This window comes from Haliaeetus leucocephalus, unplaced genomic scaffold (assembly GCF_000737465.1).
Source record: "Haliaeetus leucocephalus isolate CR32 unplaced genomic scaffold, Haliaeetus_leucocephalus-4.0 Scaffold148, whole genome shotgun sequence".
NCBI lineage: Eukaryota > Metazoa > Chordata > Aves > Accipitriformes > Accipitridae > Haliaeetus > Haliaeetus leucocephalus.
Genome location: NW_010972584.1, coordinates 291267 through 312999, shown reverse-complemented (window position 1 = coordinate 312999; position 21733 = coordinate 291267). Strand labels below are relative to the sequence as shown.

The 21733-nt window shown below is 51.3% G+C and overlaps 1 protein-coding gene across 1 annotated transcript; it reads left to right on the top strand.

The window, feature by feature from the left end:
* Positions 1–29: 29 nt before the first annotated feature.
* Positions 30–20749, top strand: TRAIP (TRAF interacting protein). The gene is made up of 15 exons (XM_010561551.1): positions 30–127; positions 1388–1445; positions 2710–2793; positions 6876–6915; positions 9587–9714; positions 12474–12568; positions 13166–13279; positions 14224–14311; positions 15856–15945; positions 16175–16263; positions 17002–17157; positions 17358–17406; positions 17946–18071; positions 18619–18669; positions 20618–20749. The coding sequence occupies exons 1-15, from the start codon at positions 30–32 to the stop codon at positions 20747–20749; spliced, it is 1398 nt and encodes a 465-aa protein (XP_010559853.1).
* The last annotated feature ends 984 nt before the right edge of the window (positions 20750–21733 follow it).

Here is a 21733-nt window from a genome sequence, read left to right as displayed (position 1 = left end):
CCGGCCCCGGCGCCGGCCGAGGCCCCGCCATGCCCATCCGGGCCCACTGCACCATCTGCTCCGACTTCTTCGACAACGAGCGGGACGTGGCGGCCGTGCCCTGCGGGCACACCTTCCACCGCGCCTGGTGAGCGCCCCGCCGCCGGCGGGGCCCGGGGTTGGGGGGGACGGGGACGGGGGGCCCTGGCCGGGCCCGGCAGCCCCTTCCCCCGGAGACATCCCCTCTCGCCCCGGGCTGCTTCCCCCCACCCCCCAACTCCGAGGGGTTTTGGCTGTTCGCTGGGCTGCCGGTACCTGCCGTGACCCGCTTCTCCCCCTCCCCGCTGGGGCCCGGTTGCCGAGGGCTCTGCCTCGGCGGGGGCCCTGGCCGCTTTGGCAGCCGTAGCGGCAGCGATTCGGCTGCGCGGGGATTTAGAGGGGCTCACGGAGCTGCCGCGGGAGCCTCGGCTGCATTGTCACTCCTCTGCCTGCGGTCGCCCTTCTCCGGGAGGGCCGGTGCCAGCAGCTCGCTCCTACACAGGGTGTTTATCTGGAAGGAGCGGTGTTAGATGACGAGCGAAGCCTCCCAGGCGATTTCATGCTTTTGCTGGAACTGTTTTGCGAGCGTTTGTGTTGGAAGGAAACGGTTCTTCTGAGGAAATAAATTCTGTGTGTGGGGAGGGAGCGGGCGTTTGCTTTTCTGGCTGGCTAACTTGGAGAGGGACCACCGCTCACAGGTGCGATGGTCACCTCTTCACCAGTGGTGCAGCTCGGGCTCGCTTTCCTCTAACAACCGACAGAGGAGGGAGAGCTTCCAAAGGTAACCTGCCAGCTCCAGATTGTTACCCTGCTCCAAAAATAAACTGTTCTGAGTGTGATGTGATGGCTTGGTTGCAAAACGCATTAGTAGCTCTCCTGGGGAGCCCGACAGGTTTGCATTCATCATCTCGGAGCAGAGACTGGCTCGGTCCGCCTCCCTCTGCGGATGCGTGTTCGGTGTCAGCGGCACCCTTTGGAGCTGACCAAACTGGGGGTCTCTCGGCTGTCATATCCTGATATAGCAGCTCTTGTGCTGCTCTGTGTGTGGATCCGTTCGCTCCTGCGAAGCTACAGTTGTTCAAAGGCTCTTTCCTAGGGAGATCTGAGCTCTGTAAAGACTCTGCCCTGGCAAAGATAAGCTCGCACGCTAAATTCAGCTGGGAATTGTCTCCGAGGCAAAGGTAGAGTGCGCGTGCTGGAACACGGTGCTCCTGTTAGCTGCACCTCTGGACTAAATGTTTGCATTCCTGTTTTTAGTTTGTAAAAAGGAGTCATGACCTGCTGTCTCCTGGTGAGTTGGAGGGTAGCCCCTGGGAGCAGCGCTCCCAGATTTTAAGGATTTACTGTATGTTTTCTTTTCCTTTCTCAGTCTCATCCAGTGGTTTGACACAGCACCAAGCCGGACTTGCCCGCAGTGCAGAATTCAGGTAAAACCATCACCTACGTACTCCTCTCTACTTCTATGGCACGATGCTCTGCAAACAGCACCGAGGAGCTGTGGCCTAGGCCTCTGGTGATACGAGGAAAAGGCTCACGGTATGAAGCAGAGAGAGTTTTCTGTCACTTGCGGCTCTCCCCAAAGGCTTAGAGGGTGAAGTCCCCTCAGCAACCCTTCTGATCAGAGGGGTGGTTCCAAGGGTGCCTTGCTGCTGTCCGTATTGTAGCTTCTCTAGAAAGGGTCTCCGGGTTTTCATGGCTTTTAGGCTGAGTAAGTATTGGCATAATGATAGCAAGGGCTGGAAGGGGTTAATCACGATATCTGACTTGTGTTTCTAGAGTACCCTGCTGCTCGCTGTCAGGTAAGCAGCCCAGTCTGCTGCGTATGGTCCTTATGAGTTCTTGCTTTGCAGCACTCGGCCCTGCGTTGAGAAAAGCAAAGGCTGGGGAGGGAAGGAAGGATGTGCTCTGCTTCTGAGATGGGAAGCCAAGGCTTGGGGATCCAGTGGCTTAACTGGGACCTGAACTTCTTGGAAGTCCCTTGTGTCACCAGCCTTGACGCCGCCAGTAGGTCTTGGCATGTAGTGACTGCAGGAGATGTTGCCTCACACTCAGATGTAGGTTTTTAGCCAGCTGCAGCTTAGGCTTGTTCCGTGTTCGTGCTTCTTTCTTCCTCTCAAGGTCTTGGCCCTTGTTCCTTCCCTGACTTGTTGATTCCCTCTGTTCTTCACTGCCTCTTACATCTCTGGGTTACCATGGAGTTATCGCGAAATAACATCTTATGTAGCAGTAACTATGCAATTAGCTGGTGTCATGACTGTATATAATACTTAAAACACAAAGCTGTAACTGCATGGGGGAGGTGTGGAGAGCTATCAAATTCAATTACAGCACCTTCTGCCTGCAGAAAGCAGCACGTACTTCTGTCTTAGGATTTGGCATCATGTTAGCTCAGCGTCAGCTGCTTGGGCCTTAGCTGCCAGAGAACAGACTGCGCTTGATTCAGAAATGCCTGAATCTTTCTGCTGCAGCTCAGGAGCTTGGCTGGAGTCGCACTCCCAAAACTGAGTGGGGGGTCTGCTGCTGTGCTGATGAGCCAAAGCAGAGCATTGTCACTAATGGCGTCGAGCATGTGATCTGAATTGCCTTTCATGGCCTTGTGACAAGATGGTACCTTCTCCCCTCCATCTGTCTTCCATATGCATTGTGTTTCCATATCTGTGCCCATCAACCTCTTCTGTCTCCTATGTTTAGGTCAGCAAAAGACACATCATCAGTAAGCTGTTTTTTGATGTTGCCCTGGAGGAGCAGGCAGCACCAGATGCAGAGACCTTACAGGTAATTTGACTGGGGGGTTCTTCCATTGTGTGATGCTTCAGCATCTTGGAAGCGTGGCCTGGGCTGCCAGTCCTCTGCTAACGGCTGCTTCCTGAGCTGGTGCGCTCTGTGCTGTGCTCATGTTTCAGACCTGAAGCACATCAGTGTCTCCTTCCTGTCTCTGTTCTTCCTCTTGGTCCTTGCCCAGTCTCAGCTCTGTTGTAAGGAGGTCTCCATGTGGTGGGTTAAGAGTTCCCCTGACCAAATCCCATGTGGTGATTCAAGTAGCCTCCTCTACTTCACTGCTCTTCCTTCTGGTTCTCACCTTACCTAGAAACCTCCTGAAGCAGCATCAAATAAACATCCAATTGCTGCTTCTCCCTTTGGTCTCAAAGCCTTAGGGATGAGGTTACACAGCTTTTCCAAAAGGCAGGAGAAGGAAAATCCCAAATGCAATGAACAGGTGCCAGTGTCTGTGGCTTGGTTGGGTGCGAGCCCTGCTAACCCCTCTGGAAAGAAGGGGCTGTTAGAAGTGCCACCTCTGTGCAGGTAGGTTGGTTTGCACAGACTGTAAGGAATTGGGGCAGGGTGGTGTTAAAGTCATGGTTCCCCAAGAGAAATTAGGAAAGGGACTGCCTGAAGCTGCACTAGCAGTGCTGAGGCTGGGACCCTGAGGGGGGGACGCTGGCTGGAGCTGGGGTGCTGGGTGATGTTCTCCAAGTACCACCCTTAGGTGTGGAGAGCTGTGGGTGAGAAGGGATGAATGCAGAGTGGCTGTTCTGTGTTCTTCTCTTTTGTTTAGTGTGGATGAAGCATGGCTCCTTATGTCTTGGAGTTATCTGTTCCAAAAAGAAAAAGTAATTGGTTGACCTTGGTATAATGGGATGCTTGTACCCTCTTGTGTTTAGAATCAGCATGTGCAGCAATTACCATAATTAGCAGTTGCCATGACAATGCTATATGTATATCGTATGTTTTTAAAATAAAGCCAGCCAGACTGTAATGTCAGTAGCACTGTCATTCTCAAAGACTGCTAATAAAGAAACTGAAGGCCAAAGTATGTGTGCTGAGGAAATGAAAAAGCATCTCTGGGCACTTGAAGCTGTGTGCCCTAGAAGCAAAGCAATGCCTCGGAGCGGATAAACATTGCCTTTAGTACCTATTCAGATCTGTTCTCACAAGTGTAAATAGATGGATGACTCAGAAATGGGTTGACTGGAGAAAATTGCCCTAGAAAAGCTTCCTGTTCCCTCTCACCCCTACCCCAGGATCTAAGACGGGTTCCCCCAGCTTTCCCCTTCAGGCAGGCTGTGCTGAAGAACTGCTGCCTTGCTCAAGGGCCGGACTGTGGAGCTGCTCCTGCACAACAAGCTTGATGGTAACTCCTCATGCTCCTGCAAAGTTTGTTGTGTGGCTGTCAAGAGCAACGTCTAGCCCTGAGTGTGCAGCTTTCCTAATGAGAGCCAAGGTCACTGTCTAATGGGAAAGAACCAAATATTTTCTGCGTAGATTAGCGTAGTTTGCATGGGTATTTACTGCCCTGTGCACTGATTTGGGTTGCTGCTGGGCTGATGCTGGTTTGTCACCAGTTCCATGTTGAGTGCTGCCTTGTTTCTGGAGGATATGGAGCACCTTAAGAACACGGGTGACCATCATGGGTGGGATTTAATGTCCATTTAGACTGGAGTTCTGTCAGCAAAAAGAATTGGTGACTTCCTCAGCCGGAAGTGATTTCACCTGAAAAAGCCCCCAAATCCAGGGTTTGTTCCCATCCACTGCCTGTCCCTCCAAGAGCCTGGCTGTAGAGTGATACTTGGCTCCGTAATCAACTAGAGCTGTATCAGTGCAGCCTGCAGATGTCCTGAAATGAGCATTTGGCCTCCTGCCATGAAAAGGTTGGACTGGGGTGAGGGAGTGTGCTTCAGTGTGCTAGAAAGCCAAACGCATAGCTGTGGTCTGCTTGTCATCTTGTAGAGACAAGCTTGGGATGCTCTTCTGAGAACCAGTGTTCTGTACCCAGTTATAAGGGGTTGGAAGAGCTCCCTCATAATCTGAAACTTTCCTGTTGTTGCGGAATTATCCAAATTATCTTTTGCATAGTGATTATCTTGGTACTATTCCTCACTCTTGCTCCTGCTTTGAAATGTTTACAGTCAAAGGAGTTCTGGGGCTGCTTTGCTTCCTACCACCAGGCATTGGTTTCAACTGAAACACTGGAGGGAACTTGGTTCCTTGGAGTAGCTGCAGACCACAGGCTGAACACTGTGACACGTCCAAATGTTTCTGGGTGCTGAGCCTGGGTTTATCCTGTATTGCTCTTAAAGATGGTCCTCAGTGGTCAGAACAGTCTCTGTGTGGCTGTGTCCAGAGCAAGAAAGGTGTGAGTTTGGGGGGGTAACACCTCGGTGAGGCCATCTGGAACCTGCCACTTCCAGTCGCTTGTGATCTGGGGAGCTGAGTCCTTCCAAAGGAGACTAGGAGACTTTGGTTTGTTCAGCTTGCTGAAAAGGAGGCAGGAGGTGGAGGATTCCTGCCTGTAAACCTGCTGGGGAGGGTAGAAACCTGGGAGGACAGCTGTCTCTTTGTGTCAGGATATACTCATTTGATCTTGGGAAAATGTGGTCTTGTAACTTAGGCTGGCAGAGAGAGGAGAGCTTCTATCACAGGAGTGAAGATTGGGAGCAGTCTTTAGGAGCTGTGGTGGAGGATGAGGGATTTCAGATTAAGTTGATGAATGAGGTAATGTTACATAGCTGCCCGCAGTAGCCCAGGATTTCTTTGCTATCATGCTAATTAGCACATCTTGTGAGCTCACTAATCGTTCCTGAATAGGACTCTGAGGAAGCTACTCCAGAATAGTTCCTGCAGCAGAGTTAATTCCATGTCAGCCCTCCAGCTGTTGTACCCCCGGGGGCAAATCCAAGTCAGCTCTGCTAGGCTTTGTGTTTAGTCCCTTTTGCTTATCGAGCTTTACATCCCATATTCTCTTTCCTGCCTTTATTGTCACTAGCAGAGCTTTGCTCTGCTCCAGTCAGATCCATGGTCACTGGTAGTGCTATTCTCAGCTCAGATTTGCATGTAGCATTCCGGGTTGCACAGATCTGTGTGCTCTGCTTCAGTACTGTGTTGGCATTTTATTGTGGTTTTATTCCACTGCAGTTCCTGCCTGACTTGTTATGTGCTTTCCTCTGCAGTTCTCTAACACAGCTTTTTAAGTCATCTTCTGTTGACTCTTTCCTGTATATATTTCTCTCTTGCTCTGTTTTTTTTTAAAATATATATATATTATATATAGATACCTCTCTTTGTAACCTCTCTACATTTCCTTTGGCTATTTGCCAGTGTTCATAAGTCATATCACTTTGTTATGTATAATTTAAACTGTGGGGCATTTGCTGCCTCTTTCTGATCCTTAAAGAAGGCGTTGGAAACATTTGATGTTCCTCAGACCCTTGTGGCACCCAGGAGACGTTATGCATCCTCAGTTTGGTGTGGTATGGATTGGTTTATCGGTGATCTGCTTGTGGCCATTTGACTGAGCTGTTAGCTCATACCAGCAGCCTGAACTGCAGTGACTTTAGTGTCAGACAAAATGCTAGTTGGTGCCTTTTGATTGTATGCTTGGTTACCTTTTCAGATGTTTGGACATGCTCTCCTGTCTCCCACCTGCACCTGATTAAAGTTCACTTCAGTTCAAAGCAACTCTCAATCCAGTTAGTCTGGCAACATCCCTGCCTTATTGCTTTGTTTAGGTAAAACATTATAAAAATTGTTCCTGTCTGATTTCCTGTGTTTCCCTGAGAGCCTTCCAAAATTATTCAGCTAAAACAAGATGACTGACAGTGTGAGAAACACAAGGTTGACAAGGCTAAGATGAAACTGGGTTCTTCTCTTTTCCCCCTGAAGAGTGCCAGTTGGAGGTGCTCTTTGCATTCCCTGCGATAGTACTTGCTTGTAACTCGGTGCTTGCTGTTACTGCATTCTGTTCTTAGCACCTAGCTGGCACAAACATCCTGCCGAGAAACCTCTTGGGTCCTTTTAAGATCTGGTGAAAGCTCCTCTGCACTGTGTTTCCTAATCGGGTTTTCTGTGTTGTGTTTCAGAATGAACTGGACAAGGTGAAGGCTCAGCTCTCCATGAAAGGTGAGTGCCAGCTGCCTGCTGGGGATCAGCCGCCCATGGTCTGTGGGTCCTGGGCTCTGTCTATGCTAGGTGGCATGCCCAGGCCTGAGAAAACCCTATGCAGAGCCCACTCCCCTCTGAAGCTGAGGGCATGGAGCAGGCTGTAAACTCTTTTGCTGGAGCAGTTTTTTCAGAGCTTTTTCTGAAGTGAGACCACCCAAAGCTGTACAAAGCTTGTATGACAGAGCCAGAGTCCGCAGTCTGGCCCAGCTCTGCTGTAACTGGGGTGTTCTGTGCAAGTTTAGAGATATATATGCAATTTTTTTTGCCCCTCTTCCTAATCACAAGCTACAGAATTGCAGAACAGCTATATCTCGAGCAGGCTTGCTGAGAGCACAACCCTTGGTTTGCTCACTGGGAAATTCACAGCTGCATATGGCAAAGGCTCATTCCCCCTAACAGATGAAAGGGTAAAAGTAGTGCCCAAAAGCAGCAGTGGGAAGGTTTTGGATTTGTTTGGCTGTTGCAGTGCCACATGTGTCGCGCGAAGAGCAGACGGAGTTCAGTGTGTGTGTGCGCACTTCCATTTTCCCATCTTTAATTTTAGAGGATGTTTGAGGGAGGCAGGAAAAGCAAAAGCCCTGGAGACTTGTCGATGGGTTTTAAGCATCATCTGTAGGCAGCCTGTCATCAGAACATGAGTCATGAGCAGCGAAAGGAAAATGTCAGTCTGAGTGACAGAAATCCAAAGACACACTGGCAGAAGGGAAAAAAAAAAAATCTTTAAAGAATGCTGGGGGCTCACCCACGCCCCGAGAGTTGTCTTTCCTCTGCCTTCCCTACATGCACGAGACAGACATGAATAGCCAGTAGATTGAGGATTCAGTCCTTAGCCTGAGAGCAGAATTGGATGGTCTGCACATCTCTATTCTGAGGCCCGTTCTCTTGCCAGCTTGGTTGAGTTTAGTGACTTGGTAGAGAGCCAGATCTTCTGGGGAAGGTGGCTGGGATTCTTGCTAGGAAGTTATCCAAGAAAAACTGCTCGAAGGCCTGCTCATCTTCTCGGCTTCTGGTGAGTAGAGGTTGGATTTGACATTCCCTTGTCCCATTCTCTTTTCATATTGGAAATGAGAAGCTCCTTTCCGCCTCCTGCCTCTTTTTGCTGTGGGCACTCTGCTCTCTGGTGGTTCTTGTGTATAAATTCTTCACTTAAAGATGTGCTCTGTGCTGTGCGCTGTAGAGGAGCTGTGTAATTGCCAGTCTCTGATCAGCTTGCAAATGGCTCTAGAGGTGCTGAGCTCTGAGCAGACCCAGCAGGTGCTGTGGGAGGCACTCTGAAAGAGCTGAAGACTCACTCCTGCAGCATGGGGAGGTTTGACTCCTGCCATCTGCCTCTGGGCAGCTGGGAGTGAAGGAGGGGGAAGCCCTAACTCTTTTATTAGATGTGGAGTACTTGCAAATGCAAGGGAGTGTCTCCAGGCTGTGCTGCCTCTGGTGAGGAAGGGTTATTCAGATCAATAGAGAAAAAATGCTTTGCTAAGAAAGAAATGCGTTTCCCTAGCCACCTGCATGCTTCTGCTGGGATATGTTCCTCTCTTATTTCCCAGTCCCACGTGGCTCTTTTACTGTCTGATTGAGCAGTGAAAGTGCACTGCAGGTCATGCTTCCATGGGATATGGTGGCACAATTTGAAACTGGATCGTTTGCAAGGAGAAAAGCTTTTTGGAAAGGCACTGATTGGCTCTCCGCTATTGTCAGGCTGGAGTCACAGACGATTTTAGCAAAGACAGGAGATGCTGAGCTGAAGACTTTACCCTGCCTTTGGCAGGGTTAGATGGAGAGGTTGCTGCTTTCCCTCACTGCCCAACTGCTTTGAGCTTTCCAGTGATGCTGGCTGTTCCCTGCTTAGGTCTGTCAGCTCCCGATGGTGGTTGCTGCTGTGTGAGCTGTTCTTGCCTTCTCTCCACAAAACAAATTGAAATCTGGTGGTGTTTTCCACCACCTTCTCTCTGGTGGTCAGAGGCATGTGCTTTGTTCCTGGATTGCCTGTGTGGGGAGGGACTGCAGGACTCAGGTTTTGTGATCCACAAAAAGCGGGCGCTCTGGGGAATCTACTTAAGCTGTCGCATGTCCTGTGAAGTCCCTAGTGCCAAGCAGAGCTCTGCTTTACTGCCTCTTGCCCTCTGACATAGGTGCCGTGGTGAGGGTACTTGCAGCAGTGTGGTGACACAGCAGCATGGTGGATCACTGTACGCAGCTGCCTGCTGGCCCCTGAAGGGCTGCCCTGCACCTAATGCTCCATGTGGAGAGGATGGGCTCAGGGGTCAGCTCTCCAGCCCTGTGACAGCTTGGTGTAACTTGAGAACAGTTTTCCCGGTGCAAGCCTGGCTGTGAGAGCATGCAAGAGTTAAGATGCATCAGCTTAATGCAGGGCTGGCACTGGAATGCTATTAAAGGGAACTTGTTATCTTTAGTAAAGAAAATCTTGAAGCCTGCTGGCACTGGGAGAAGCAATTGCTCAGTACAGTCCCTGGTGCAGACAGCAGTTAGGGAAATGGCTCTCTGCAGGAATAGCCAACTCCTAGCAGCCTGAGGCTGCAAGCAGTGTCTGTTTGTGGTGCTCCTGCTGCTGTGGGGCAGCTGAAGTCTGGGTTACTGGGCCATGACCTTTTTCTTTTTTTTCCTTTTCCAGAGAAAGAAAAGCGGGAATGCCAGGCTCTTGTGGATGGGCTGAGGGACGCTCTGGATGTGCGCAATGCCACAATAGAGTCGCTCCAGAAGGTGCTGGGAGAGACAGAGATGCTGTGCTCCTCTCTCAAGGTACCTTTCCTGTCCCTGGCAGGACTTTAACACTAACCATTGCACAGTCGGTGTTAGTTTTGTTGAAGATCTCTGCAGGCCCTGCTAATAAAGAGATTGTGCTGGTGGGATTTTGGGTCTGGTGCCTCAAGACTCCTGTCTGCTTGATCTCTGAATGACAGAAGGGTGGTGTAGCTGGGTTTTCATTTTTGTTTTATTAATCTGAAGCAAGTGGTGTCGCTGGTCTTGAGGTCCTCAGTATGCTCCTCCTGGGGGTGATTCAGAGGTGTAAAAGCCAGGCCTGTGGCTTGCATACAAGTGGCTGCATGCTCAAGGCAGCAGTGGCTGGAATGGGGGAGGGACACCAGCCCAGCCTGGGGGATGCTGACTGAGCCTTGCTAATGAAGTGGCAGCGCTGATCATAAAGGTAGCAGCATGAACCGAGAGCGGGAACTGGCCCCAGCGCCCTATTGCTGAAACATTGGCTCCCTGTGGCAGAATGTTCTTCTGAAATGGGTTTAGGCCAGGCGGGATTCAAGGAAAATTAGTTTCTTAGTTTGATGGAGGAGAAATCAAACTGAAATATATGGAGGGGGAGTTGCAAGCTTCAGCCGAGTGGGATTTGATCCAGCTAACTCTCCTGTCTCTGTTCTGTTGCCAGGGCTTTCCTTTGGTTAGTTTAGTAATATGTGAAGTCCAGGGATCAAATATTCCTGTTGTGTTTCAGCATGCAGTGACTCAGGGTGTGATCATGCACTGTGCATAAACAGCAAGTGGAAGAGGGTAAAAGCAGGAGCTGCTTTGTTGGGATGTCTGGTAGTGAGCAGAGCAACTTTGCCTTGGCGGTGGGATGGGATGGGCAGTCTCCACTGTGTGAAGATGACGTGCCTGTCCCAAGAAGATGAGGTTCAGGCAGGTGGGGTTCTGAGCTGCAGGCTGAAAGGCAGGGTAGGGGTCAATTGCACTTCTCCAAGACCTCTGCCCACCGGAGTACGGGTCTGACCAAATAGCCTAAACTGCATCGTGTTCCTGCAAGGCCAAGTGGCCCAGGGAGAGCTTGTAGATGGGTTGTGGGTCATCTTGCTGTATGTCACCTGCAGCTGGGCTCTTCCTGAGAGGAACCAGTCCGGGGGTTCTGCCTGGTGCTAGCAATGTGGTGCTGTCACAGGGCAGAAGGAGAGATATAGTAAGGAATTAATGCCAGACAGGCCTTGCTGTGAGCCAGCACAACTTTTTTTGCCTGACTATGGGGTTTATACCCAATCTGCTTGGGTGTAAAGGCAACTTGGGCCTTTGTCATGCCAGAGATGCTTCTGGGATCCCAGATGTACCAGCGGCAGGATACTTCTGATGCTCCTTGCTCCTGCAGAAACAATTGTGATAGTGGAAGCTAGTGCTTGCTGCTCAGCTCAACATCTCTGTTCTTGGCTTTCCTCCCTTGGCACCTCAGGAGGAGGCTCTGTGGTTATCTTGCCAGTTGCAAAACCCTCAGTGTATGCTTAAGTCCTTTTAATGAAAACTGGGCAGGGCAGCAGGATTAGGAACCTGGAGGTATCTTTTCTGTGGTGTACGGGGTTTCCCAGCTGAATGCCAAGCACTGTCTTATACTGCATCATTAAAGATTAAAGCGCTAAACTTCTGCAGTGAAAATACAGGCTTAACTAGCTGTGACGCAGGTCAAGCCCACAGACTGCAAGCCGTTCCTGTCCTGCTAGCACTGTCAGCTGCTACTGAACCTCTGTGTGAGAGTTTGCTGCCATTTCAGACTGTCTGAGGCTAGGGACTCTGCTCCAACCTGGCACAAAAGACTGCTTTGGGGATCTAAAGTATAGAGAGCTCTGCTTAGGAAGACCCCAAGATGGGCTCTGCTTAAGCAAGAGCAACATGTGAGCCTGCAACACTATCCTGTCTGCAAAGTCCCAGCAGTTTCACAGCTGTTTGGTCTCTGTGGCAGGAAGCAGCCAAAATCCTTTCACTTCTGTGTGGAAGGAGCTTTATGAGGTGATAGTCTCTGGCCATGACTCTCCCTGGAGTCAGCACTGTGCTGAAACCAGACCTAGAGCCTTTTGAAGGTGCTGTGTGAGGTGCCCAGGCATGCACAAACCTAGACAACATAGATATGTTGGAACGGTGCTAATTCAGGCCAGCTTTCCTCTGTCCTCTGCCACACTGCAGATCTGCTTTTTCAGCTCAGCTGAGGTTCTCTGATACTGCTGCCTGCTGCTGGAGAGCCTGGAAAAGTGCTGGCTGCAGTAGCCTTGCAGCCTCTCCAGGCAGGTGAGAGAAGTGCCTGGGTGGGTGTCTGGTTTGGCTGAAGTGTCCCAGAAGAGACCCACTCAGCATTCCTATTTATGCTCTAGGCAGCTAATGGCAAGGTGAATTGGGAGGCTAAAGTAAAGGGATCAGCTGTGCATGGAGGAGAAAGCAATAGCAAGGTTTGCTTGCTGTGGATTCCTTTGCTTTTGAAAAACAAATTGTCGCTGTGTACAGGGTACTGCGCAGCTCCACAAACTCTCCCAGCAGAAAGGAAGCTATGATGCAGTTTCAGCGCCAGACTCATGTTGCGATTAGCACTGAGACCCTGCTGCGTTTGCAAGGAGCAGAGCTAGGGGTGCAGCGGGGAGGGAGCTAAACTCTCCTTAATCCTGGGCTGCTGAGGTGGTGATAGCATTAAGAGCCAATGTATGCTCCCAGCTGCCCGCAGTGCGCATAAGCCAGGATGTTTCTCTAACAATCCCTGGAGCCTTCCTAATGGTCTGTGTGTGCTTGCTTCTCTGCAGAAGCAGATGAAATTCCTGGAGCAGCAGCAGGAGGATAACAGAAGTTCAAAGGAGGAGGCCCGCCGTCTGCGAAACAAGCTGAGAACCATGGAGCGGTGAGATCCCGGGCTCTCCCTGGGCCTTGCAGGCTGGGCTGTGTACCTCTCCCCTTCTCAGAGAGGAAGGGAGTGCAGCTGTGCCTGCTGCAACATCCACCACCACAGGCTGGGTCATCTTACCCCATACGGTTGGAAATGGCTGCATTAGGAGGCCTGCCCTTGACTGTCCATGCTCTTGCCCCTGCTATGTTTCTAGATGGCTGCTTTCCCTAAACAGCAGTAAGGCATGGTACTGTGTGCAGACTGGCCTCATCTCCAGCGCCCTGAGCGTGGCTATGTGCAGTTTGTGTTATCAGAGGACACTGGGGCAGAATACCAGCCCAGGAACAGAGTCAGCCATGGGGCTATAGGGCCTGAGAGCTGGGATGTTAGCCACGTGTGCAGTATGTGTGTACAGCTGCCCCTTCTCTAGTCTGTCCATGCAGTGCTACTCTTCCCTAGGAAAAAGCCCTGCTTGTGGTGGGGCAGTTGTCTCTTCCCCCATGACATCCAGAGTGCCTGCACCAGGAGCTTAGGCTGCACCAGCTCCTTGGGGGGAAGCAGGGCTCCAGTCTCTTTCCCAGCTCTGTTTGATGGTACTTTCTTTATGTGCAGGATTGAGCTGTTGCTTCAGAGCCAGCGCCCCGAAGTGGAGGAGATGATCAGAGAGACGGGAGTTGGGCAGGCAGCAGTGGAACAGCTTGCGATCTACTGTGTCTCGCTGAAAAAGTAGGTGCTGCGAGCTTGGCACAGCTGGCTCGTGCTGTCCTGGGTGTGCCCAGGGAGAACCCTTGGCTGAGTATCAGCAGGCACACAGGCTCTGTGGGGCTCTTGCTGCCTGTTTGGGCCTCCACTGGGTTTTGACTGACAGATCCTGGGGACCTAGATTGGAGCCTGTCACACTGAACTGTTCCTGTTGTCACTGTATTGACATGCGTGTCACCATGGGAACTGTCTCCAGAGTTGTCAGTGCACGTATGAGGTGATGATTATTAATTCCCTCTGTTCCCCTCTCGTGCCTGGGGGGAAATGAGTGGATGAGGGGCTCTGGGTTGTACCCTCTGCTGCATTGCACTGTGCAGCTGTGGCCTCAAGTGCTCTCTGGCAAGGCGAATCTGCAGTGTTGCCCTCCCCTACCTGGAAATCCATCTGGTCCTGCTGGGCAAAACCACAGCTTTTTTGGGTCCATTCTGATGGCAGTTGAATAATTGCAGCTTTGATACACAGCTGAAATGAGGCAAGTGTCCCTGTGGTGTAATTGGGAATGAATGTGCATGGCCAATATTGTGAAGTCTTTGAAAAGTCACTTAAAGCGAAGTCCCCTATTTGCTGCCAGCATGGAGGCTGCTCTGTTGTCTGTCTGTCTTTTCCACCGGCAACTGAAATGTCTCTGGATCCAGTTTCCATTTTGCTGGTAAAATCCGTTCAGGCCTTGTTCTCAGGCATGGTATCCCATGCAGCTTTTTTCTGCCCTGTGGTGTAGCGGTATGTTTGAGACACTGTTGGTCAGTGTCAGTACACTCGGCTCTGTTCCCTAAAGGGCTCTGTGTCTCCTGGGTTTTCTCTGGTGGCTCTGCAGTTGCAGAGCTTCAAATTAAGGGCCTTGGCTTGTCTCTGAGAAGTTCTAGCTCAATCCTCTCACAAACAGCATGCCTCTTCTGGTCTCTTTGCAGGGAATATGAAAATTTGAAGGAGGCTCGAAAGATCTCTAGTGAGATGACGGAGAAGCTGAAGAAGGAGCTGTTTTCTGTCAATAGCAAGGTAAAGGGAGAGTGTGAGTTGCCAGGTTGATATCTGGTCTGTAGATACGTGTCAATAACTGTGGCCCAATCCCTCTGCAGTGACCCCCTCACACACTGAGCACTACTTGAGTGGTACAGGTGGTGTGGAAGTGTCAGGCTGGGGTTTCTGGGTCAGGGTGCGATGCTGCAGCGAGTGGCTCATGAGCTGTTGCCAGGAGTGCAGCCTCTGGGGACAGTGGTGGGGCAGCATGTGCAGAGCCAGCCAGTCTGGCAGGGAGCCTGGACTGGAAGGCAGCAGCACACAGGTGCTCTGCTGCTTCCACTGGGTTCTGGAAGCAGCATTGCCTTCATCCTGCCACTGCCAAGCATGAGCTAGCTCAGCTGCCAGCCCATCCTGCTGCAGAATCAGGCCCCTGGGAAAGGTGGGAAGGGGTTTGGAGCCAGCACCAGTTGAGCAGGGCTTAGCCCTGGCTTGGCACAACCACAGTCACACCCAGCCTTGTGCCTTCAGCTGACTGAACTGGGCCAGGGCTTCCACATGATGCTATGCCGAGGCAGGAGAGGTTCCCAAAGTGTGGTGAGGATATGCAGGTGGCTCTGCACAGAGCCTGCCTGGGCTGGTCCTGACCTGGTGTGGAGCTTGGCCTGGCTGGGCTCTCTTAGGTCAGGAGTCACTTTCTGTCGGGTCTGGTAGCAAGTCCCCGTGAAAAGTGTGTGTGTGTAGCCTTGTTCTCCAAGGCGCAGGTGTTCCCTGGAGCATCCCCAAGTCCAAGCTCACAAAGTGAGAGACTGTGGGTGGCTTTGGCCTATTTTTCTTACTCAGCCATAGCTGTTGTGGTCCCCTCAAATGGAGAGGGAGGTTCTCAGATTGCTGTGCTACTCCCCAAGTGAGTTTAACCCCTTACATGAGGTGCTGCTGCTGGAATCGCACTGCTTCTGGCTGAGTCAGTGCCAAGCTGCAATCACCACACCAGCTTGGGTCAGGAGGATACGAGTCAGTGCACTCAGGGCTCCAGGCTTGGCTGACGGAGAGGTGACTGTACCGACACTTTGTGGGCTGGCCCAGACTCCTGAACCCACAAGTCTCTGATGTGGTATCAGTCCACTTCTCGACCCCCGGTTCTGGCATGCTTCCCTGTTGAATCAGGCTTGTCCATGTGCCAGTACTGCTGATGCATAACCATCCTCCAGCCTGTGGTTTGTAATTCCTGTGCTCTGGTGTGTCCAAAGTCCTGCAGGAATTCAGAATGCAGCCACCAAGTGTTAGAGCGGGGAAAAGCTGTCACCATCAGGCATAAATGCTTGGGAAATGCTATAGGAAGGTTTGTGTTGGGCAAGCAGCCCTGGAGATCCCTCTGCAGGCAGCTCGAGGAAATGGGCAGGCGTTCGGTTGCTCTGATACAGGAGAGATTGGTCAGACTGCCACAGGAAAATTGAGCCCTTAAACAGCGGAAAGTAGCATGTGCTGCAGAGCATACTGTTCTCACAGGGGATCTGCAGTCTCCCTTATCTATGTGTTGTAACCAGCACGCTGCTGTTCGGGGGGGGGGGTTTATTCTGCAGCTGCATAAAAATGTTTCAGAGTTGGAGAAGACAAAGGAGGAGTTAAAAAGTACCCAGAAGGATCTGAAGAATGCAGACAAGGAGATCTTGGTGAGTATCATTCGCCAGTCTGCAGTAACTGGCAGCTGGCCATGGCCTGCAGCTGCAAAGCCAGGAGTTATGCTGGCTTTTGCTCAGTGACCAGGTTACCCAGCCCACCTTACCTCTCTTATTTGCCCTCCCTCTGAGCTCCACCTGATGCTGATTTATGGAAAAGGGGCAAGGTATCTGCTACTAAATCTTTCCTTGTCTTGCTGTCTGCTTTCCTTTTTCCCTCCAGAGTTTGAAGAAAAAGATAGACATCCTGCAGGATACTCTGAAGGTCCCATCTGTAACCAGAGAGACACTCAGTCGACTAGTCTTTGAAAGGTTAGTGAAGTGCATCCTCAGATACAGGCCAAGGATGGAGATGGCAGATCAAAAGTAAGAGTTGACAGTTTAACTAGCTGGGGAAACAGACATGCTAGTCTGGCAGGCATTGCAGTAGCATGGTCTTCTTGCTCCTTGTATCCTACTTCGGTTTTTTTCTTGTTGCTGACAAGGTGCTGTTTGGTTTACCTGGAAAAAGTGTGTGTTTTGGAGGGTTTGTGTCAGCATGGGATGGAAGAATGGGCTAGGTTTTGACAAACTCTTTGTCACTATGTCCTGCCAGGGAAGTATCCCTAAAGCTGCTCTTCTATTTGCCTTGGAGTTGGCCTTCCAGTGAGTGTGCCTGGAGATCTTAGCCAGGCAGAGGAACCTAGCCTGAAAAATGGCATCTTTTACATTTTTATCAAGCCCTTTCTTGTGAGGAGGCTGTGCTATTACCCCAGTACAGCAAGCTGGGTTGTGTACACAGAGCAGCAGTGTGCCAGCATGCTTGCCTGTGCTCTGGGTGCTGCTGTTATAGCACATGCCATTTGAGGGTGAACAGTAGTTTGGGACATTGACTATAAACTCTGGGATTCAGATTGTCCTTTCTTATACTTGTAAGCAGAATGGGTCTCTGATCCTGGTCCCACTGCTGTCTTGCAACTCAGTCGCATAGTGTCCAGTTCTGTCTTCCTCTCATCTGCTGGGTGGCAGGCAGTGGCCTCCTGATGGCTGACACTTTGCATGGCCTTGCAGCCCTGCTCCCGTAGAACTGCGGCACCCGAAGCTCCACCGTCCGGCCCACAGTGATGAGATCAATCTGGATGCTACTTTTGATGTGGACACCCCTGAACACGAGCCCTGCAGATCTCTCTTCAACCCTGCAAAAAGGCAGAAGCTGGATAAAAAGCCGTGAGTTTTCCCTCCTCTTTCTGCTTCTAAAGGAGATCAAAGTCTCACTTCTTTGGAAGTTGCTGTGTGAGATCAGATAGCTCTCCAGCTGCCTGATGTCGTGCTGCAAGTTTTGTCGTCATTTGCTTGGCCTTGTCTGTCCTTGCCAGCTCCACTTGAACAATAAATCTCTGCTGATTTGCTCCTTGGGCTTCTTACAGACTTCCTGTGGTAAATCTGGCAAAGAAAGTTCTGAAGGAAACAGTGGAGGTAAAAGGACTAATCTTGATTTTCTCTATGACCTCTTTGATTCTGCTGTTAATAAGCTTGGGATAAAGGACCCATTTTCTCCATGTTGGAGATGGTATGACTGTAAACCGTCCAATCTATAGAACCACAGTACATGCTTCAAAGTGCTTTGCTTGACAGTCTCCTAGAAACACTGTACTGCTGCCTCAGGCCTCTTGGAATTGGGCGGGAGAGGGAGGGTGGGGATCCATGTGCTTCTTGCTGATTATCCTGCCTCAGATGTGCTTGGCAAACTCAACGTGGGGCTGACCATAAGGGCTGTGAGGTCAGCTAAGGGGGCCATTCTTCCAGCCTTGCTAGGTGGAATGTCCTGCCTTCCAGGCGCTGTTCCACATGAGCCCTGGTGGGAGGCTGGAAGCTGCTGTTCTTTGGCCTGACATGTGGTACAGCAGTAACCATTACCCTAAATAGCTGTCTGTGTTGTTAGTGCTCCCTGTATGTGGACCAAATTCAGCAGATCATGCTGGTTAAAGGGCTTTTCTCATTATTTTGTGGGACAGAACTGGGCAGATGATCTGGAGGATGATGCTCTTAAAGGACTCTTGCCAGCATTCATCAGGAACTCTGTTCTCTCCAAGAAGCCAGCTTCGGGTAGCTTGCTGGGTCCCCACAAGAACACGGGCACTGTAAGTACGACTGTCCAGTTGGTGAGCTTGTTGAGGCCTGGCACTGCACACCTCTGTCCTGAAGTGACCCTGCAGGAGGAAGCAAATGAGGCTTTTACCTTGCCATGTACAGTATGTGGAAAACAAATCTTGGAGCACAACCTGGCTACTTCCCAGTCCTGCAGAGCTCCAGGGATGACAGATGCTCATTCCCTTCCTGGCAACAGACTAAACGGCCCTCCATGTCCCATTCCTCCACCTCCTTGGAGCTTTGGGTGTTTTCCTTGTATTCCTCAGTCCCACTGACAAAATCCAAAGCCTTGCTGTTGCTTGGAAGGCTCGACTTCCTTCAGAAAGTTCCCAAGATACCCAAACTTTACTAATACCCTTGGGTCTGTCTTTTTCCAAAGGTGAGAGCTTAGCACAAGTATTGAGTGTTTCCAGGTGCTTGTAACCCCACCCCAGAAGCTGTGGCCTGCAAGGCTCCCCCCTTCCCCATAACCAGCACAAAGAGAGGTAGCCAAGGCTCTGTGCTGCTTCTCCATACTCATTTCTTTCTCTCTCCTAGGTGAGAATGGGATACGATGGCTTGGGAGGCAGAACAAAGTTCATACAGCCTGTATCCTTTCCTGCAGCTCACATGGCAGTAGTGATGCTGTGGGGACCTCATCTCTGTTCCTCCTTTTTGGTCTCAGCCATCCTGGGGAGTCCTGCCCCCCTGTCATCAAAAAATGAGCTGGGATCCTCAAGGAACAATCATATTTCTCTCTATCTGACTAAGCAAGTCTGAGCTCAGCAAAGGCATCAAGGACCTGAACTTGCCGAGAGCATTATCAGAGGTGGCTCATTCAGAGGAGCATATCAACTAGAAATCAGTACAGTTTGCAGGGACTGCCTATACCCTTGGGATCTCTGAGCAGCAGCGTAGCACGGCCGCTTGCTGGCTGTGTGCCTGCCAGCCCATGCAGCTGAAGCCTTCGTTCCTGTGGGACACTGCTGCCCTGCTGTGCCTGTCCTGGTGGGCAGCCCTGCAGCAGGTGAGGAGCGGCTGGGCTGAGCTCACCCAGCAGGTGGGGAGCTCTCCCACTCCTCACGCAGGAGCAGTGTGCTGTCCCCTGTGGGGGCTGCCCCTCACCTGCCTTCCCCAGGCAGTATGTGGTACAGCTATGGCTCCGATACTGCTCTAGCTCCTGGTGCTGGTTTTGAGGGGTTTTTGCTCTTTGTAGAAAACCAGGAGGCTGAAGCAGAGAAGAAGTGATTAGCTGGAAGGTGTGACCTGCTGGGAAGCCTCAGGTGGCTGCTTTTGTGGAGGTACCCAATGGCAGGGGAGATGCCTGACCCAGATCTCTGGGGCCAGGTGTGCCCATGCTGCCAGCCTGAGGTGAATGGAGAAGGGTGGCAAGTTGGTGCTGGCTAGACACCAGGTGTCTACCAAAGCCACTTGATCACTCTCCCTCCTCAACTGGATGGGGAGAGAACATATAACAAAAGGCTTGTGGGCTGAGATAAGGACAGTTTAATAAAGCAAAAGCAAAGGTTGTGCATGAAAGCAAAGGAAAACAAAAGATTTATTCTCCACTTCCCATCAGCAGGCAATGTCTGTCCACTTCCCGGGAAGTAGGGCTTCAGTATCTGTAGCAGTTGTTCTGGAAGACAAGTGTTATAATAACAAATGCCCCCTCTCCTCCTCCTTTCTCTTAGCTTTTATTGCTGAGCAGACACCATCTGGTATGGAAAGCCCCTTTGGTCAGTTTGGGTCAGCTGTCCTGGCTATGTCCCCTCCCAAGATCTTGCCCATGCCCAGCCTACTGAGTGAGGTGAGGAGAATGTTGGAGAGACAGCCTTGATGCTGCACCAGTGCTGCTCAGCAGTTGCCAAAACTGGTGTGTTATCAACACTTTTCTAACTACCAATACAGAGCACAGCACTATGAGGGCCACTGTGGGGAAAATTAACTCCATCTCAGCCAGACCCAATACAAGAAGGTGGGCAGCCATCCCAGTGCTGCCCCTCAGACATGGCTGATGGAGGAGCAGCTCAATTCTCTAAGCCTGAGTGCTGCAGGTGTGCTGGTTTGTGTAACCGCAGTTCTGCTAGCATGGCCTGCGCCTGCCTTTCAGTGCTGCAGGTTTCGTTTTTGCCAGTTCTGTGTCTGTGAATGGTGTGGGAGCTAAAAGGGACTTGCTGCTCTAAGGGCTCTTTTCTTGGGGTCACTGCCTTGGAAGGCTGCAGGCTCTGGCTGCTGTGCCTTTCCCTGCATGGTGTTGTGGCTCTGATGTGCAGGGTAGATCCCAAAGCTCTGGTGGATATGCTTAAATGCTATTTTATGTGCAAGGGGGTAGCATAGAAGTGGGAAGCATTCCTTGACTTGTGGGACAGGAGCGTGCCTGAGCTCTGCTGCTGTGAGTAGGGGGCAAAGCCCAGCCCATCCTGCAGGGAGTTTTTCTTTGGGTGCAAATGTATGGCTAGGTCCCAGGTCTGTGGTTCAGGCTAGTCTGCAGCAGGTGTTGGATCACTTCTGTCCCCAGGGCCTTGGTCTGTACTTTCCTTGACAGTTTTACCTTCAGACAAACCTGGCAGAAATCCGCCCATTAGCAGCGAGGAGCAAGAAGAAGAATGTCTCCAGGCCGGCGTCTGCAGCATCCTTGGCATCTTCCTCCAGCAGCAGCCAAGCCAGACTGGACAGTTTCCTGCAGTGAGAGCCCCTGCCTTCCCGGGGAGCAGCTGGGCAGGGTGGCTGCAGGGCAGAGCACTCGCCTAGAGCCTGGCACGAAGCAATGTGCAACCACTGCTGTGCGGAGGGCTATTTGCAAAGCACCGGCACTGTGTTGTGGGTGAGATGAGCTGCCCTGGGGAGAATGCCAGCCTTGCAATAAGCCGACAGGAGACCAAGCCTCTGGCTAATGCTTGGACTGATTTACCCCCCTGTTGTTTTACCCCTCCTTCCTCCTGTTTTCATGAAGAATAAACAAGGTTTTTTCATCTTCTGGCCTGCTCAGTGCTCTACACTTGCTGCTGCTGTTGACTGCTCTCACATCAGGTGGAACTGCACTTTGTAGATGCAGCTGCAAGCCAGGGGTGCAGGAAGGATATCTGGGATGTCAGTCTGGAGCAAGAGCAGGGAGAAGGGACCTGGACCAGATCTGTGCCTGGTGTAAATAGTTCCAAGAAGGTTTCCTGGAGGAAGAAGTGTGCACAGGGCAGGGCAGCCCTGGCCTGTGTTGCTGTAGGGTCGCTGTATGTTCATCATCAAATTAAATACCTTCTCTCTGCTGCAGGCCTGTGTGGGTTGGGGAGACACACAGACAAGCCTGGGGGATGTTCTGCCTTGCCCTGGCTTGGGCCATGAAGTCCACTGCGTTTTTGCAGGCTTGGCACTGAAATTGCTGACCTGGGGAGGAGGGTGTTGGGGCTGACCCCCTGCCCTGCTTGCAAACGGGGACATTGGTGTGCTGATGTGAACTCTCTTCTTGGCATGTGTTGGTGTGAAACTCGTTTATGAATTTCTATTTTTTTAATGAGCTTGTAGGGTTTTTTGTTCTCTTGTAACTGGTTTGCCTAGTGATTTGAGGGTTTGGAATGGCCTGAAGAAGTGCTGGAGAACTGCTTCCCTTCAGGAGAGGGGGCGACTGATGGGGCAGAACCTGTCTGCAGTTCTTCAGCTTGGAGACACGGGACAGGAG